Source organism: Piliocolobus tephrosceles, chromosome 10 (genome assembly GCF_002776525.5).
Source record: "Piliocolobus tephrosceles isolate RC106 chromosome 10, ASM277652v3, whole genome shotgun sequence".
Lineage (NCBI taxonomy): Eukaryota > Metazoa > Chordata > Mammalia > Primates > Cercopithecidae > Piliocolobus > Piliocolobus tephrosceles.
The window spans coordinates 90,852,556-90,871,525 of record NC_045443.1 but is presented as its reverse complement, the minus strand read 5'-3'; the positions used below and the strand labels follow the sequence as shown (position 1 = coordinate 90,871,525).

At 38.6% G+C, this 18,970-nt stretch overlaps 1 protein-coding gene across 1 annotated transcript in view; it reads left to right on the top strand.

Moving 5' to 3' along the window:
• The window catches only part of UBE2N (ubiquitin conjugating enzyme E2 N), a 33,601-nt gene extending 15,184 nt beyond the window's left edge, over positions 1–18,417 (top strand). Inside the window, exons 2-4 of the mRNA XM_023224645.2 lie at positions 15,458–15,704; positions 15,879–16,019; positions 16,697–18,417. Coding sequence (XP_023080413.1) covers positions 15,458–15,704; positions 15,879–16,019; positions 16,697–16,737 — 429 coding nt within the window. The 3' untranslated portion in view covers positions 16,738–18,417. The remainder of the gene's footprint in view (positions 1–15,457; positions 15,705–15,878; positions 16,020–16,696) is intronic.
• Positions 18,418–18,970: the final 553 nt, after the last annotated feature.

Genomic DNA, 18,970 nt, shown 5'->3' with positions numbered 1-18,970 from the left:
CTTTGGGAGGCCGAGGTGGGTGGATCACAAGGTCAGGAGATCGAGACCATCCTGGCTAACACGGTGAAACCCCGTCTCTACTAAAAATATAAAAAAATTAGCCGGGCGTGGTGGCGGGCGCTTGTAGTCCCAGCTACTCGGGAGGCTGAGGCAGGAGAATGGCGTGAACCCGGGAGGTGGAGTTTGCAGTGAGCTGAGATCGCGCCACTGCACTCCAGGCTGGGCAACAGAGCGAGACTCTGCCTCAAAAAATAAAAAAATAAAAAAAATAAAGTCTCTAACTAAGCTGTTTCATTTCAGATTCTTCCCAAAACCTTGAGATAAGGGGAAAGAATCATCTTTAATGTGTCAACTCATGATTGAGGCAATGATCATTTTTTAAATCAAGGAAAATGCTTATTAGATTGTTGAAGCTGCTTAGAGGGGCAAAAGAAACGATAAGGCTGGTATCTCTGGTGCTTCGTATTTGGTTCATTTAAGTGTATGACCTGTAGGGATAGTGTCAAAGCTAAGGCTTTTGGACAGAAGTGTGAAATAGTTTGTAAAGATTGGGTTTGGAGTTTTGCAAGTCTTTTTTCCTGCATACTCCTGCTCTTTACAGTCACCGCCTGGCTAGGCCTACCAGTTTTGGAAATTCTTGAATTTCCTTTTTACGCAGTCAGTAATTTTCTTTACTCTGTGGGGTTGGTCTCAGGTAGTTCTGCAGTTCATCTGTTCATTAACTGGTAAGAAATGCGAGACACACTGTGGTGTCCAGCATTAGGTCTGCAAATGTTAGACACAGGCGTTGATCTCTAGGAACTAGTTTAGTTAGAGAGACAGTAAGGTAGGAAAGTGTGTAAGGGATGGCTTACAGATGGTTAATTCCTACTGTTGTCTATTGCTGACCTCTTAATTGACAATTGACTTTCAAGATGGTGGAAATGCTGCTTTTCATGACTAAAATGTTTTATGGCTCAGAGAGCCTTATTTCCTAATTCTCCAGCGTAAAACACTGATTTAGGGAATACGAAATGTATGTTTATGTATGGCAGGAGCAAAGAATCTGAGGCCAGACTCTTAAGTTTGATTTCTAGCTCTGCCAAATAATAGCTTGGGTAACCTCATTTGACCTGTCTGCTTCTTTATCTGCTTAATATACTAATCTAGCTCTGTGGTAGTTGGAAGGATTAGAGTGTAAAGAACAGATCCTAACATAATGCTGAGCTTTATGTAGTGTTGGTTATTACTGTTTTCTGACTTGGCAAAGATGCTGCTTCACCATAAACATAAAAAGACTGAATGTCTTCCTAGTGTGTGGGAAAATGGTTTGTTCATTTATGTATTTGTTTCACAAAATAGATAACATTAAATATAACTCTGAAGTGAGGCATAGATTTTGTGAAAGCACAGTGAATGTTCATTTACCAACCGTGAATAGCAAAATCAGATGTTTTGAGTAAATAACATTTTGATTTTATTAAAATTATATATGTAATCCATTTTCTGTGGGTTAGGTAATAATAAAGTTTATCTTTGCAACTGCTAAATTGAAGTTTTATTTTTTAATCCAAAGTATTTAGGCCCTTTCACTGTATGACTTCAAGAGGCGCCATTTATGCAGGCTGTCATATGAATGGTCCTCTCCTGAAAGCTGTGCGCTATGGTTAGCCCTGCCAGAGGATGCTTACTGGGAGGGAGACAGCCCTCCAATATCTGCATGCTTCCATGCTTCCTAATTTATCTCAAAGTTAGTATGCAGAGTGTGAGAGACTATTTTAATTTTTCTTTCCTGATGGTTTGGATTTTATACAAAATTATGTTACTGGCACAATTGGATTGAGAATGCAAATCTGAGCGAAATGTAACTTGTTTTTTGTTTGCTTCGCTGAAAAGTTCATCTGCTCTGCTTCCATCTGTTCTTGTCTTGCCTTACCTATTACGGAGTCCTCAGGCATTAAATTTTGTTGTGATTGCTGCATTTGAAACCAGAAGTAGCCTGAAGAAAAAGGGTCAAGTAAGTAAATACATGGTAGCTATACTAGTATAGTCACTAGCTTGTAGGCCATGAAAAGTACCTGTTTATGCCCTATGGTTTTTAAAGAATGTTGATTTGTCTGTAAATCAACCAGCCTTGAGGAAAGCAGGCTACAGTAACACAGGAGTGAAAAAATGTGGACATATTAAACTGTTTTTAAGGGCTTTTGTCTTTATCAGAACAAAAATATAAACATTCTAGAATGTTAATTGGATTTTGGTTATTAGGAGAATGGTTAATTTTATTTAGATTAATTTTTTGTATTTCTTTAATGAGCAAGTGAAAAAAACAACTTGGGAAAAAAGCAGGTGCCCTTAGCAACAAATTTTCTCTTTATTTAGATATTGAACGTTGGCATAAATACCAGGATTACAGTTCATAATACCCTTCTCCTTCAGCAGGGAAGACTAGAACAGTAATTATAGGCCTAAAGAATATTATTACAAAAGGGGACCTTCCAGTAGAAAGAAGCATATAGCAATAAGATTTAACTCATTCTAATAATAATAAAGTGTTCAGTCAATTTTAGTGCTAGAGAGAACCTTTTAAATGTTCAAGGGGCGTTTTAGAAGGCTGGAGAGGTAAATGATTTGTCTGTGGTCACGTATCACATTGGTACAATTAAAATTGGAATTAAATTCAGATGTGCTAACTCTTGAGCGCCCCCACCCGTCCGCCCTGCCCTGCACTAGGTACACCAAGCTCTGCTTAGTTGAATTTAACTGTCTAGTGTGAAATTAGCTCCTCCTTCACAAGCTCTTAAATAGAAGTTCTTTGATAAAGAGATTAGTTGACTTACATGCTCTCCTCTTTTGACTTCATTTAATCCCAAAGAGATATTTAGCTTCTTAACTTCTTTACCAGCCCCCAAACCCCTTCCTGCCCTGGTCTGTTAACTCTTACCTTTTCTTCACTTCCTTTCCTATTGAGTTTAGACTTTATTTTTAGCAACCAACAGAAGCCAGCTTGGCTAGTTTAAGCAGAAATGATACTAAGAATTATTAGGTACCTCACACATTCTTCAGGAGGGCCAAAGAAAAGAGGGAGCCAGGAACAAACTTCAGAATCACATCACGGTGATTTCACTGCTTACACTGTGTGCAACACATTCTACAGTGTGTGCGGTATGATTGTTGATGTCAAGCACAGAATGCTACCACTAGAACTCTGTTGCTATCTTAGTGGTAACTACTGCAGTTCTCTCCAGAATGGATTATTTCTTTGCTTGTGATACGCAGGGAGTGCTGCATGCATACTACCAACCTCATTTTGCCCTAAATGCTTCCAGGCAGTCCTTTTGTGTGACCGCAGGTAAATTTTTCTTTTTCTACAAGTTACTTTAAATTTTTACAATTTTCTAAATCTCCCAGCTCCAACATTATACTAAGGAGTGGGAGCTAAAGGAACATATGAATGAGTGGGGGAATTTTTTAATAGTTAACATAGACAGATGACTAAAACTACACATAAGGGCCTGAAATGAATTACCAACTTGAAAAACCAAGTAAAATTTTATGAAAGAAGAAAGCCCACAATCTACATCATTTTTTACATAAAATGGATTAAAGAAAAAAACAAGTTCATTAGTTTTTGCTAATAAATCTTATGATTTTAGTGTTCGCCACATAAAACAAGCTTTTAAAAATTTTCCCTAATTTTAATCAGGATGAATACAGAAGAACATTTCCTACCTCACCTGCTGAGTTATATACCCACTCCCAGAACCTAAAATATGCAATGGGTTTGTTAATAGTGCCTTGAGGACCATGGCACACAGCAATCCCAGTGAACTGTGTTACTAAGCTAGGTCCTTTCTTTTCATTCAGCATTCTGAGACATCTCTGTCAAATCATTCCTGAGATACAGAGTTCATTAAGATAGCTACATTATTTAAATCACTAAAGTCTTGTTTTTATTTTTTGAGCCGGTGCTAAAAAAAAAAAGTTCAGGCAATGAAGTGTTATGTCATTCATCAAATCAGGAACCATAGAAAATGGAGAAGCTTAACTGCCATGAGTCTACTAATTATAGTGCTGAATATTCAAAGGACATTTTTACCACCAAGAACTTCATGAGTGTCTTATGAAGGAATAGTTGACACCCTCTTTAGCTGTGATGCCAATATTTGGAAATCTTTGAAAAAACAAAGAGGAAAAAAAGATGGAGACAAGGTTTTTAATCTTTCCAGAAAACTCAAAAAATAACTTTAGAAATAAACAAGAACATAATAGCCCTGTAATCTGGCTCTGCTCTTCATATGTTAATAGTATCCTAACTCACACCTCCAGTACCTTCTCTTAAGACCTTGACTGCTCAGACAATGAAATAAACTGCTGGATGCCAAGAAGTTTTGCTCTTCCTTCCGTTAGTACCACAGTGCCATGAACAAAATAAGCAGTGAATAAACATTTGTAAGTAAATTCATATTTCAGAATCACGAAACATTTTAGAGCATGTTGATTTCATGCAGTATCAAAGATGGGCAAAATGGTTTACCATCTAATAGATAATTCCAGGTCAAAATAGTTTACACCAATTTTTCAATCAAAGCAGTTTTTTTCTATGTTTATCTTAATAAGACTATACTTTTCTGGTTGCCAGTTCAAAAAGGAAAAAAAATTAATGACATTATGGCTTAAATTTACCTTTTTCATGAAGCACCGCTTCACAATTATGAAGGATTGAAAATAGCCATTTTAACTCCTGTGCTGTTTACTGTCCCTGCCGAACATTTGACATTTACTCCTTATGTAGTAAGCCGGGCCTGATGGCTCACGCCTGTAATCCCAGCACTTTGGGAGGCCGAGGCGGGCGGATCATGAGGTCAGGAGATCGAGACTATCCTGGCTAACATGGTGAAATACTGTCTCTACTAAAAATATAAAAAATTAGCTGGGCAAGGTGGTGTGTGCCTGTAGTCCCAGCTACTCGGGAGGCTGAGGCAGGAGAACGGGGTGAACCTGGGAGGTGGAGCTTGCAGTGAGCTGAGATTGGGCCACTGCCCTCTAGTCTCCAGCGAGACTCTGTCTCCCCCCACCAAAAAAAAAAAAAAAAAAGATTAAGAAACAGACTCTGAAGCCAGACTGAATGGAGCCCAACAGCTTGGATTTGAATCTTGGCTCTGTTGTTCACTAGCTTTGGTTGATTACTCTTTGTTCCTCATTTGTAAAATGAGTATGAGGATTAAATGAGCTAATACATCTATAGCACTTAAGTCAGTATTTGGCATGGTTTGTTTTTAATTGTTACCCGAGATTTTTATTGATTCTTTGCATATCTGGAGCAGTGCTTGATAACTGCATGTGTTCCCTGCTTTTATGGGGCTTACAGACTGGTAGGTAGGAAAATATCCACAGACTGCAATACAACCTAATGTGTTTAGTGGGCAAAAGAATTGGGGAGGGAGGTAACAGACAAGAAATAAAGGAATTCAGCTTAACAGTTTTTCTTCTTGCTGGGATAGTTTGTTAGTAGGATTATTCTGATTTTTGTTCATTGTCATTGTCAGTGATTGAAATAATCCTTTTTTGTTTTGTTTTTTTGTTTTTTTTGAGATGGAGTCTAGCTCTGTCGCCCGGGCTAGAGTGCAGTGGCCAGATCTCCGCTCACTGCAAGCTCAGCCCCCCGGGTTTACGCCATTCTCCGGCCTCAGCCTCCCGAGTAGCTGGGAACAAGCGCCTGCCACCTTGCCCGGCTCGTTTTTTGTATTTTTTTTTAGTAGAGACAGGGTTTCACCGTGTTCACCAGGATGGTCTCGATCTCCTGACCTCGTGATCCGCCCGTCTCGGCCTACCAAAGTGCTGGGATTACAGGCTTGAGCCACCACGTTCGGCCCTGAAATAATCTTAAATGCTGTTCCTGAGATGGAATTTACTGACCGATGAACACAGCAGATAGAGTATTCCTCATAAGCTCTGTGTGGTACCTAACCATTGCATGTTTGTTGACTGAACAAGCATTTATTTAGAATTTACCACCATTTACTAGCTGGGGTTCCCCTCTTCAAATAGTTGAGGGTCTGAGAAGTAAATCAGCAGTTACTGGGCGTAGTTACAGTAAGTGGAGAGGTAGTAATGAACAGGAAACTAGAAGTACAAGGGAGAAACTTTCAGACTAATTCAGACCTGAGATACATTCTGATGTATCTCAGATTATATATACTTTGCCTTCCAGAAGTCCCTCCAGCTCCCAAGTCTCCATTCCTTTTCACTGAACTTCACAGAAATATTGATCTGGTCTTGGGTTGAGGAAAAAAACTAGGATGTAGAGATTTCTAGCCCAAGTCATCTGGCCCCATGTATTCTTTATTACTTCAAGTGGAATAGAGAGTACTTACCTATTTGTTACCTAGCAACTCATAAATAAAGCTTTTCCCAAAAAAGGAATACTCTGGTCTAAAGTACTCTGAGATTTAGTCTTTGGTACCCAGAGTCTTAGAAATAGCTTCTTCCTTTTTTCCTTCTCTGAATCTGTCACCTAAGAAATTGTGAGATTTAAGTATGTGGGAGTAGAGGAGAAAAGAAAGAACAAGGGAGGCGCATGTCTTGAGAACCATTATTCTCCATTGGACTTTAGGATAGGCATTTTCAGGAAGTTCTCATGGACCCAGTTAGCTTATCTGGGGGAGTCTAAGTGGTTAGGAGCAAGATAGGCACAAGAGGGAAAAGCAGAAAGGGAATATAAAATTGTCTTAGCTTTGCTTGGTTTGCTTTTATTAAGTTTTCTTAAGCTATTTTAATTTTATTTACTGTTGGAATCTATAGGTCTTTTCCAAGGACATGTTTAGGTGGGTGCTAACCTTGCTTTGGTAAAACCAAAAGCAAGGAGTGATCATATAATGTAAGTTTAAAAAACTTAGCAAACTTAGGTACAATAACTTTTAAGAGCATCAGTTTTTTCATTTGCAAAGGAAAGGTGGTGAAATAAGTAGATGATGTCTTATGTCCACTAGGGGGTAGTGTGTACTGTCATAATTAAAATAGTTCCTTAGTGAACTCTTCATCACGCAGTTAGCTTGTTTGAATTGATTTTAGTTCATTTAATTTTTTTGACACAAATTGTTTTTTTCAAACACAATCTTGTGACTGTAGCAAACAGTAACTCTTGTTACGTGTATTCCTGTTATTAGTGATGTCAAATGTTCTGACAATACTTTTATATAGAATTTTTTGAGGGGAAAACAGTGATGCTTTACAGTTTCTGTACAAAATTTTACCCATTATGTGAAATAAGTTAAATTCTTAATGACCAGGCAGTAACATTATAACGTGATTGTCTTGTGTTTCACTGTCCAGACTACTATGGGAGCTACTAATCACTGCATGTGGCTGTTAAGTGGTTGAAGTATGGCTAAATTAACATGTGGTACAAGTGTAAATTGCACAGTGGGCATTGAAGGCAATGAAAAAAGATAAAATACATCATTAATTTCATGTTGAAATAAAAAAAAGAAATAATATTTTGAATACATTTTTAGATAAAATATATTAAAATTAATTTTACCTGTTTTTACTTTTTTATGTGGCTACTAGAAAATTTTAAAATACTTATGTGGCTTGCGTTATATTTCTGTTAGACAGCAGTGCTGTAGAAAAAAGTCCTCATCAACCATTTTTATCTTAGTGTATCTCTAGGTGGCCTTATGATTTGTAAAGTAGTAGTGTAGTGGGGAGCTTACGCAAAACTTTGGTTCTGTTTCTAATCCCAGCTAGAAAATAGGCAGTCAGTTTTACTATAATGAGATGTTATATGTTCCTAATAATGTTATATGTTATACAAAGTCATGTAAAATTCACAGGACTTACAGATAAAATGAACCAAGGAGTATGCACTTGAAAATGTCCATTGATGATAATTAACTTTTTTTTTTTTTTTTTTAAGAGACGAGGTCTCACTATCACCCACGCTGGGGTGCAGTGGTATGATCACAGCTAACTGTAACCTCGAACTCCTGGGCTCACGCTGTCCTCCCACCTCAGCCTCCCAAGTATGCTAGGACTACAGGTGTATGCCAGCATGCCCAGCTAATATTTTTAGTTTTTTTGGTTTGGAGAGATGGGGTCTTACTGTGTTGCCCAGGCTGGTGGTAACATTTTTTAAACGCTCACTTATGGGTCCAAGTGCAGTGGCTCACGCCTGTCATCCCATTGCTTTGGGAGGCCAAGGCGGGAAGATTGCTTAAGGCCAGGACTTCGAGACTAGCCTGGGCAACATAGAGAAACCCATCTCTACGAAAAAAAGTGATAAATAAAAATGTCCACTTGCATATAGAGGGTGAACTTGCAGATTTTCATAAGTAATTTAGAGTTGTGTACGTAATGAAGAATTGACTTGCTTTATTAGTGATCCCAAAAAAGGAGCCCTGTTTGTTTTATTTTTTAAATTTTTCATAATTTGTTTTTTCTTTATTATATATTTTTTTCTATAACACACAACTTTGCCCAGAACCCTATTTGTTAATATTTTAGAGTCACTTAAAGATGTAGTGACAGGTTGGAGTTTACAGAGTAGGTATCATTGAGGCATCACCCAGTTTTTTAACACTTATTTTTCATGAATGAAATTGGCAGTTACTGAGTTATCAGACAGCTCTTGTTTGAGATGAGCTAAAAGATATACAGTTGATACTACTGGTCATACATTGCAGTTTGTGTTTCAGAGAATATTCTAAAAAACCTAATCATTGTAGACAGGATGCACTGGCATATAGATAGTTACTAACTGTACCAACTTTTCTCATACACAAATTAGTACTCTTTCTAAGAATACTGTTTATTATCCAAAAATTTTACTGTATATAATGTAATCATTGCCTTAGAGAAGAAATCTAAGACCTGATACTGCTTCGTACTGAGCACAAATTATTTTTCAACTTAAAAATAAGAGTCCTGGTTAATAGAGATTGGTTGACAGAATGTCAATTGTTATAATTTACTAACTACAGTATAGTTTACTGTAGTTTTCAGTCTAGGTTTTGCTCTTCAGGTCCCAGTAGATCTATTGATAATTAGATATTTGATTCCTTTTAAAAATATTTGTAGGCCGGGCATGGTGGCTCACGCCTGTAATCCCAGTACTTTGGGAGGCCGAGGCTGGCGGATCACGAGGTCAGGAGATCGAGACCATCCTGGCTAACATGGTGAAACCCCGTCTCTACTAAAAATACAAGAAAAATTAGCCGGGCATGGTGGCAGGCACCTGTAGTCCCAGCTACTTGGGAGACTGAGGCAGGAGAATGGCGTGAACCCGGGAGGCGGAGCTTACAGTGAGCTGAGATGCGCCATTGCACTCCAGCCTGGGCAACAGAGCAAGATTCCATCTCAAAAAAAAAAATTTCTAGTATTACCTATTGTATGCATTCTATAGATACCTTCCTTTAGACTTAATTTTATTGCCATTTAAATCCATACCCTACTCCTTTACCAACTTCCTTGTCTTATTTTAGTAACTAATTTCCTGAACATAGTCTAGTGTACTTTCTGTTATGTATGGCCCTAAACTCACTTCTATTTGGGATTCACTCTTTGGACTGCTTTTAAACATAACAGAATCACAAAATGCATTTAAGGGTTTTTCTGTTTTTCTGTAAAGAACTATGGCCTTCCTATGTGATCTCATTTGTCAACTCTTTTTTTTTTTTTTAATCTTTGTAGAGATGGGGTCTCACTAATGCTTGCCCAGGCTGGTCTGGAACTCCTAGCCTCAAGTCATTCCCCTGCCTGCCTTAGCCACCCAAAGTGCAGGGATTGCAGGCATGAACCATGGCGTCCCACCTGCAATGTAAATTACTTATGCCAAAAGATAGATAAGGCTGGGCGTGGTGGCTCATGCTTGTAATCCCAGCACTTTGGGAGGCTGAGGCAGGCAGATCACTTTAAATCAGGAGTTCGAGACCTGCCTGGGCAACATGGTGAAACCCCGTCTCTGCTAAAAATACAAAAATTAGCCAGACCTGCTCGCTTGAACTGAGGCTGAGATTGCAGTGAGCTGAGATGGTGCCACTGCACTGCAGCCTGGGCAACAGAGCGAGACTTGTCTCAAAAAAAAAAAAAAAAGATAAGTGAAATAGCAGGAAGTTTAGCCCTTTACTTCTTCACTTAAAGAAATCATACTGTACTCTGTCTTTCCACCAAAGAATATTGTAAAACCAGAAGGTATTTTAGTTAGTCATGTGTTGAATAGTGGCCGGAAAGACTTTATTTCCTAGCCGGTTTTTACCTTTTTAGGAAAAAAATTGACATCAGTTTCTGTGGTTGAGACTTTTTCAGATGCTGCCATTTGAGACTTGTTTCATTTGGTTTGGATTTTATTCCTTTTTTCCCTCCCACAATTTATGCTGTGAGTTTGTTAGGGAAACCAACACAGTTTAGTGAAATAATTAGGCATGTTTTTGTGTCAGTCCATTAGAACTTGAGAGCAGCATATATTATAAGAACTATTTCAAAATGTTTTCTACATGCAAAAGCTTATTTTAGAATGTGTTCCGATTAAATCTAGGCTTGATCAGGTCACGTGATGTGCTTAATATGTACATTCTTGACAAAGAATATCTGATTTTGAGGGTGAACTGAAGATGAGAAAGTAAATGCCATATCTGTCTCTGCCACTGTGCACTGAGAGTGATTTTGAAGCTATTTTGGGATATGCTTTTGGAGGCCCTTCTGTAGCTTTTTATAGTAGATATAGAGCTGCTACTACTTTGTGTAACTAGTGAGTAGTGGATTGGGACTCCTGGGCCCTGGCTTTCTTTTTTTTCCAGTCAACCAATTTATGGCTTTCTAAAGACATAAAGATCTGGGGTAAAATTAAAGGATGGAGGTGAGGAGAGCCCAGAATTCAAGGAATTTTACCATCCAGTTATTTTCTCATTCTTCTACTCCTGCTGTTCATCCCTAATATCTTAACTTTTTCCTAAAAAATGAAGACCAGCCTCTTTTGTTCTGGTCACAATGTTAAAGGACTTCCCAAGGTCAGAGGCTTCATTTTTGCCTCTTGAGCTTTCTAATGCTCTAAAAATGTTTTAGTTTGAACCTAAAGAACGTGTCAGTTTCTCACTTGCTCTTATATTACCATGATCAAAACAAAAAACTAGTCTTAAAATACCAGAGACATTACCTAAAATGGCCATGGGTTTAATTAACACATTTTGGGGAAGCATTTGATTTGTATTTACATATTATGACTATTTCAGTATATTACTGTGCTGAGAGAGAAGTTGTTTGTTGTTGTTGTTGTTTTTAACATACGCCCTGTAGCTTGTGGAATGAAACAGTTTAAGATGTATTATTTTTCTTAGGTGAAGGCAGTGTAAATAAAATATTCTCATGTATTGTTTTTCATACCTAAAAGCTTATTTAAGTATGATTATTTTTCTGGTTAAAAATAAATGTAAGTAGAAATTAGACTATTTTTCCCCATATTTGAGTGGCTCCTTTTGTTTTCCTTCCATAATGTGCACATCCTGCCCTGAAAATAACCCTGCTTTAATGATGTTAACGATGAAATTCTGATAGTTTATTTTCCTCTCTTTATAACATCAAAGAGATTCAGAATTCAGTAAATATTAATTGAATTATCTATTGTGCCAGGCAGTGATCTAAATGCTGAGGATATAGCAGTCCATAAAACAGACTCAAATCCGTCCTCTCATGGAGCTTAAATTCTGAACAAAATAAGTAGAAATGAGATTTGTTAGTAGTGCTGTGGAGATAAAGCTGAGGAGTGGGGATAGGGAGTGTGCAGGATAGGGTGGAATGGGGTTTGCAATTTCAGTTATGAGGGCTTCACTGAGAAAACATGAAGATCTTAGGAGCTGAAGGAGCAAGCCATATGGATATTTTGGGGAAGAAGAGCAAGTGCAAAGCCCTTGAGGTGAGAGGATGCCTGGCAGGTTAAAGAACTACAAGGAAGCTAATTTTTGTTTGGAACAGAGAAGGTAGGGGATGGAGGCAGAATAGCTGAAGATGAGTCAGAGAGGTAGGTGGAGTGAGGGCATCATATAGAGCCTCTTTTGGGGGCCCATTACAAGGACTATGACTTTTTTTTTCTGAGACGGAGTTTCGGTCTTGTTGCCCAAGCTGGAGTGCAATGACATGATCTATGCTCACTGCAACCTCCGCCTCTCCGGTTCAAGCGATTATCCTGCCTCAGCCTCCTGAGTAGCTGGGATTATGGGCATGCGCCACCACCACGCCTAGCTAATTTTCTGTTTTTATTAGAGACGGGATTTCTCCATGTTGATCAGACTGGTCTCGAACTCCTGACCTGAGGCGATCCACCCGCCTCGGTCTCCCAAATTGCTGGGTTTACAAGTGTGAGCCACTGCACCGGCTCAGGACTATGACTTTTAAAGGGTCTGTGGGTAATAGACCTGTGAGGGAGGTAGTGAGGTCAGAAGCAGGAAGAACAGGTTAGGAGGGTGTTGTAGTATGCCAGGTGAGAGCTGATGGTTGCTTGGATCAGAAGTGTAGCAGTGGAAGGGTGAGAAACAGTCCTATCATGGGTAGAATTTGAGGTATTTAAAAAAAAATTTTTTTTGCCAATCAGGCTAGATGTGTGTGGCATATGAAGGAAAAGGTGGATCATGTGGAAAGATGAGTTTGCCAATAACTGACATGGGGAAGTCTTTATGGGAGGAGCAAAGGTTGTGGGTAGGGAGATCATGTTAAGTTTGGGATGCTTATTAGACATTCAAGAGCATATATCGAGCAGGGAGTTACAGAGGCAAGAGGCACGATCAGGGGAGAGGTCTGGGCTGGATATGAATTAGGGGAGGCTTCAGCTTATAGAGTCTATTTAGTGTTTAAATTCATTGCATTACATGAGATCACTGTGGAAATGTATAAACAGAGAGGAAGCCCTGGGACAGAGCCCCAGGTGCACTTCATTGTTGCCATGGTGGGAGATAGGAAGAAACCAACAAGGAAACTAAAGGAAGCTGCTGCCAGACAAGGAGGAAGACAGCCATGAGAATGTGGTGATAGGAAGTTAGATAAAGCTTTGCAAAGAGGAAGGAGACCAGCTGGATAAGATGTTGCATTTAGGTCAAGTAAGATAAAGATTAAGCACTGGACATTTGATTTAACCTTGTGGAAATCATTGGTGACCTTAACAAACAAGTTTTGGTGACCTTAACAAACAAGTTAGTGATAACTACAGCTTGATTGAAGGGTGTGTTCAAGACAGAAGAGGAGGAGAGAAATTGGAGATGAGCAATTACAGATCTCTTCAAAGAGGAGCAAAGCAAGGGGCAGTAGCAGTAGCTGTTTGGGTGAGTGGGGGTAAGTTTAGTTTTCTCCTTTTATGGGAACATAACAGAAAGTTTGTGTAGTTTGGGGAAAGATCCAGTAAAGAAGGGAGAACTGATGATTCAGAAGAGGAAAGAGATGCTATTCAGTGTCCTTGAATAGTTGAGAAGGACGTGTAAAACGTAAAGTAGGGCCGGGCACGGTGGCTCACACCTGTAATCCCAGCACTGTGGGAGGCCAAGGCGGGCGGATCACGAGGTCAGGAGATCGAGACCATCCTGGCTAACATGGTGAAACCCCGTCTCTACTAAAAATACAAAAACTTAGCTGAGCGCGGTGGCGGGCGCCTGTAGTCCCAGCTACTCAGGAGGCGGAGGCAGGAGAATGGCGTGAACCCAGGAGGCGGAGCTTGCAGTGAGCGGAGATTGCGCCACTGCACTCCAGCCTGGGCCAAAGAGCGAGACTCCGTCTCAAAAAAAAAAAAAAAAAAAAGCAAAGTAGGGGTTCCTCTTCAAAGACTTTCCTCCCCATCTAATTAGGAATAAATAGTAACTTATCTTAGAAGCAAAATTTATTCAAAGACCTGTGCTAGCATTCTTAAATCTGCTAACCATAATAAAGAAATCAATATACTTTATGTTCTTAGCTCTCACGATTTAGCCTAAATATTTGCCCTGGCATGCTTATACTGCTGCAAGCAAGCAGTAGGTCATAGCCTGTTCCTCTTCCTTTTTACCTTTCTCAGCATTCCACAAGTTACTTCCTCCTTCCTGTGTTCCCCTCTACCTTTACTTCTTTTAAAAGTTCTAAGTTGCTAGCCAATCAGGATAAATATAGAATGTGAGGTCCCATTCGAGCCAATGGAAACCGGACACAGCAGTAGGGTGGACGAGTCAGGTTATAAATGACCCTGTCTCCTTTGTTCAGTGTACTCTTGTGGCAAAATTCCTGGCGAGTGTACCCTTTCTGCAGGAAGTAAAAATGGCCTAAGTAAATTTATGTTCAAGTGCTATTTCTTTATGGCACCGAGGAACAAACATTTCGAACAGAGATAAGTAAAATCTAGTGCTCAAGAAGGCCGATTGGCCCTAGCTAAGAGTACGTGGCATTTCATCTATACAGGAGAAAAGCCAGAGCGTATAGGTGCAGATGCAGGGAAATGTCCAAATGCTACAGTGGGAACTGATGGAAGTATCTAACTTGTCCTGAAATAGGAAGCAGAACATCAGCCACAAGTGAGGATGGGGATGGAGATGCTGGAGGTTTGAAGAGAGAAGAGAAAGAATAATATAGTTATTTAGGAGAGAGGGAGAATGATGAGACAACTAATGATATGTTTGTTGGGAGTATTAAGGGTTCCTCTGAAGTTAATTGTCAATTTTAGACTAATCAGCATTGTTAAATATATTTCTTTAGCCCTGTTCAGGTACCTGGGCCTCTTATCTCCTTTCTTTAGTCCATTACATTTTTCAGAGGGGAAGTTTTCAGTGGGTTTAAAAACTAATTTTTGGCTGGGTGTGTTGGCCTATACCTGCAATCCCAGCACTTTGGGAAGCCAAGGCAGGCAGATCACTTGAGGCCAAGAGGCCAGCAGGGTGATACCGTCTTTACTAAAAATACAAAAATTAGCTGGGCGTGGTGGTGCATACCTGTAATCCCAGCTATTCCAGAGGCCGAGTTGGGAGGATCACCTGGGTCCAGGGAGGTCGAGGCTACAGTGAGCCAAGATCTTGCCACTGCACTCCAGCCTGAGTGACAGAGTGAGACCCTGTCTCAAAAACAAACAATAAAACATCACCAAAAAAATCTAATTTTACTTTTTAAATTTAAATAGCTTGGTTTTGGTTGAGTTTAGAGCAAGTTGCCTTACCTATGTAATCCTAATGTTACTTTATTTTACTTGAGTAAAATATCAGTTTTATTAACCTAATTTTATTATCAACATATTTGTAGACATTTGTAGCCAAAATGTATGACAGCATCATTGGTATTTGCTTGCAGTTGCATTCAGCTGGTTGTAATTATTTAAATGGTAATTTTTTTGAATTTTGCATTTTATAAACTAAATAAATCCTGTTGGAAGATTGGAGATGTTCTGTTATGCCTATTTCCAAGAGATGAACTTTCTAATTTTACTTTTGCTGTCTAGTAAAATGACATTTGTTTCACAAATGTGTTTGTTTTTCTGTTGTAGGAAACCCAGCGTTTGCTGGCAGAACCAGTTCCTGGCATCAAAGCAGAACCAGATGAGAGCAACGCCCGTTATTTTCATGTGGTCATTGCTGGCCCTCAAGATTCCCCCTTTGAGGGAGGGACTTTTAAACTTGAACTATTCCTTCCTGAAGAATACCCAATGGCAGCCCCTAAAGTACGTTTCATGACCAAAATTTATCATCCTAATGTAGACAAGTTGGGAAGAATATGTTTAGATATTTTGAAAGGTAAGTGTTATCTTTATCAGCATATGCTATTATTAAGCTTTCTCCTTTTTCTCTTAAGCATTCCATGTTTAGAATGTAAATATACAAAGACCAGAGAGGTCTGCGGGAGGGAAGTGAAGCAGTTCTGGGCCTGTTTTTTCATGCTTCATCATACTGGGCCTGTTGCCTTCATAGATAAGTGGTCCCCAGCACTGCAGATCCGCACAGTTCTGCTATCGATCCAGGCCTTGTTAAGTGCTCCCAATCCAGATGATCCATTAGCAAATGATGTAGCGGAGCAGTGGAAGACCAACGAAGCCCAAGCCATAGAAACAGGTATCTAATATTTATTCTCCTTCACACCACTTCCACTTTTACAAACAAATTTGTATTGCCACTTAAATTTCTCTAAAGTTTCTCTTGGCAAGGAAAAGAAATAGAAAAAAAAATATTGTAATGAGTGAGATCCTGCTTATAGTATGTAAATCTCTTATAACAAAATGGCCTGCTATGGGAACCCCCCAAATTTAAAGACAACCAATTAAAATTGGGAGATCTTGGAGTGTCTTGTAACTACACCTGGTTTAACAAATAATGAGTGCGTACCATTTATCTAGTTATATGTAAAGAACACTGGAAAACTTTTGAACTGTTTTTGTAACCCATTTGATGAAAGTATTCAGCTGTTTATGGCTAGAGAATTTGGAGTCAAGAAGCTTCTGCTACAGATTTTAAGAAAATTAGTGGGGAGAATTGTGTATCCAGAAATGGACAACTTGGTTCATCCTCTTGAGTTTTCTAGAACTTCTGAATTTTACTGTAGTGTTTTGGTAATTGGACGTATACAAAATCTTTCAGTCCTGATCCAATTTATAGAAAAAGGCATGAATTTAAGAGATTACAGCATGACATTTCCATAATTAACTTAATAGTGTTTGTTTGCCATTTATAGTTTGGAAAGTAACATATTGAACTAAGTAAAATAATAATCGTGCATTTGTTTCTGTCTACAGCTAGAGCATGGACTAGGCTATATGCCATGAATAATATTTAAATTGATCCGATCATCAAGTGTGCATCACTTCTCCTGTTCTGCCAAGACTTCCTCCTTTTTGTTTGCATTTAATGGACACAGTCTTAGAAACATTACAGAATAAAAAAGCCCAGACATCTTCAGTCCTTTGGTGATTAAATGCACATTAGCAAATCTATGTCTTGTCCTGATTCACTGTCATAAAGCATGAACAGAGGCTAGAAGTATCATCTGGATTGTTGTGAAACGTTTAAAAGCAGTGGCCCCTCCCTGCTTTTATTCATTTCCCCCATCCTGGTTTAAGTATAAAGCACTGTGAATGAAGGTAGTTGTCAGGTTAGCTGCAGGGGTGTGGGTGTTTTTCTTTATTTTTATTTTTTTTTGAGGGGGGAGGTAGTTTTATTTTTAATTTTATGGGCTCCTTTCCCCCTTTTTTGGTGATCTAATTGCATTGGTTAAAAGCAGCTAACCAGGTCTTTAGAATATGCTCTCTAGCCAAGTCTAACTTTATTTAGACGCTGTAGATGGACAAGCTTGATTGTTTGAACCAAAATGGGAACATTAAACAAACATCACAGCCCTCACTAATAACATTGCTGTCAAGTGTAGATTCCCCCCTTCAAAAAAAGCTTGTGACCATTTTGTATGGCTTGTCTGGAAACTTCTGTAAATCTTATGTTTTAGTAAAATATTTTTTGTTATTCTACTTTGCCTTTGTACAGTTTATTTTACTGTGTTTATTTCATTTTCCCAATGTGACAATCGTATTTTAAAATTAAAACTATGGAACATTCTGTCTTGGTCTTCACCATCTGACAAATTGAATGGCAAGAGGTGGATTTCGCCTGTTTCTTTTCACTGATGCGGATTTGTGTTAAGATAGTACTGAATGGAGTATTTATAAACTGGCCCTGAGCATGCATAAAGCATCAGTATCTGACCTTTTTTTAACCTCCTAGGAATTTGAAATAAATGTGTTTGTGTTGTCTGATTAGACGATCATTGGTGTCTTGCCACAATGTTTAAAAATTACTGTACAGGAAAGTCACAGCAAAGATAGCAGTTGTGACTGACATGTAGGACTTTCACAGTTGTGCCACATTTTTGCCTAAAATTTGGGTTATGACGTTTTTCTTGGTTCTTGTCTGAAAATTTCATCTGTAACCTTTCATGTGTGTTATTAAGAAACACTGATCTGATAATCATTTGGGATTTGCTGAGGCATTTGTGAGTCTTCCTTATAAACCTGATGAGCAGATCTCAAGCATCCAGCTTGCGTGTCATCAGAAAGGTTTATTCCTTTGAGAGTAGCAAGTCCTCCATTAATGATTCTTGCTTTCATCCCTCTAGTATTTGCTATGGGAGCTCCTTTTATTCTTTAATTTGGAATTCAGTAATTGTTCTTCTTTATTGACAGAATTCCTCCCTTCACAAAACTGTTCTTTCCCACTTCTCTCCATATCTAATTCCTGATTCTTGTAATTTTTAAGTCATAAATGTAGCCAGTCATAAATACATAAATGTGTTAACCTTTGGGTTGGAACCTTGTCTCTTGCAGTTTAAGGTAATGGATATTGTAGCCCATCTGAATTTTCTTCACTCTTTTTCTCGTAATTCTGGAGTTTCTTCAGATTGTGGTGTATTTTATTGTGCTCCTATGTAAGATGAAGAATTAACTATTAAAATTACATTTTCAACATACAAAAGCTTTTGATGACTGGTAACTGGTATCCTTCCAAATAAGTGCATTGCTTGGTAACAAATGTTAGCTTAATGCAGACTAAAATTGTTAACAACCCTAATATTGTAAAATTTGAAATAATAACAGCAGTTGTCATAACAGTTCTTGGGTTGTTTAAAGGGTGCATTTGACTATAGCTAAGGAAACTGAATCTCACTTTAAAAATGAACCACACAAAAGCTTCAAGAAACGAAATAGAAATCAACATTTACTGCCTGTAGTATCGCTCATGGTTATAGCTAGTATCACGTAGTGATTTACAAACCATGAAATTCCAGATTTAAATCTGTTGCACTACAAAAATATGGCTAAATGATGTCTGCTAAATTTGTGAGTTACAGAAGTACAGAAATAAGCCATTTCCATTTCAAATGCCGTGAATTTCTAATTTCATGGTATCACATTTTTTTCCTTTGCAGTTTTGGTAAGAATCCCCCATTGCTTTGATAAGCAACCAGTGGGATGAAACAACTGCCAGTATGTTCACTGAGCCGCCTTAGGACTTAAGGGGCT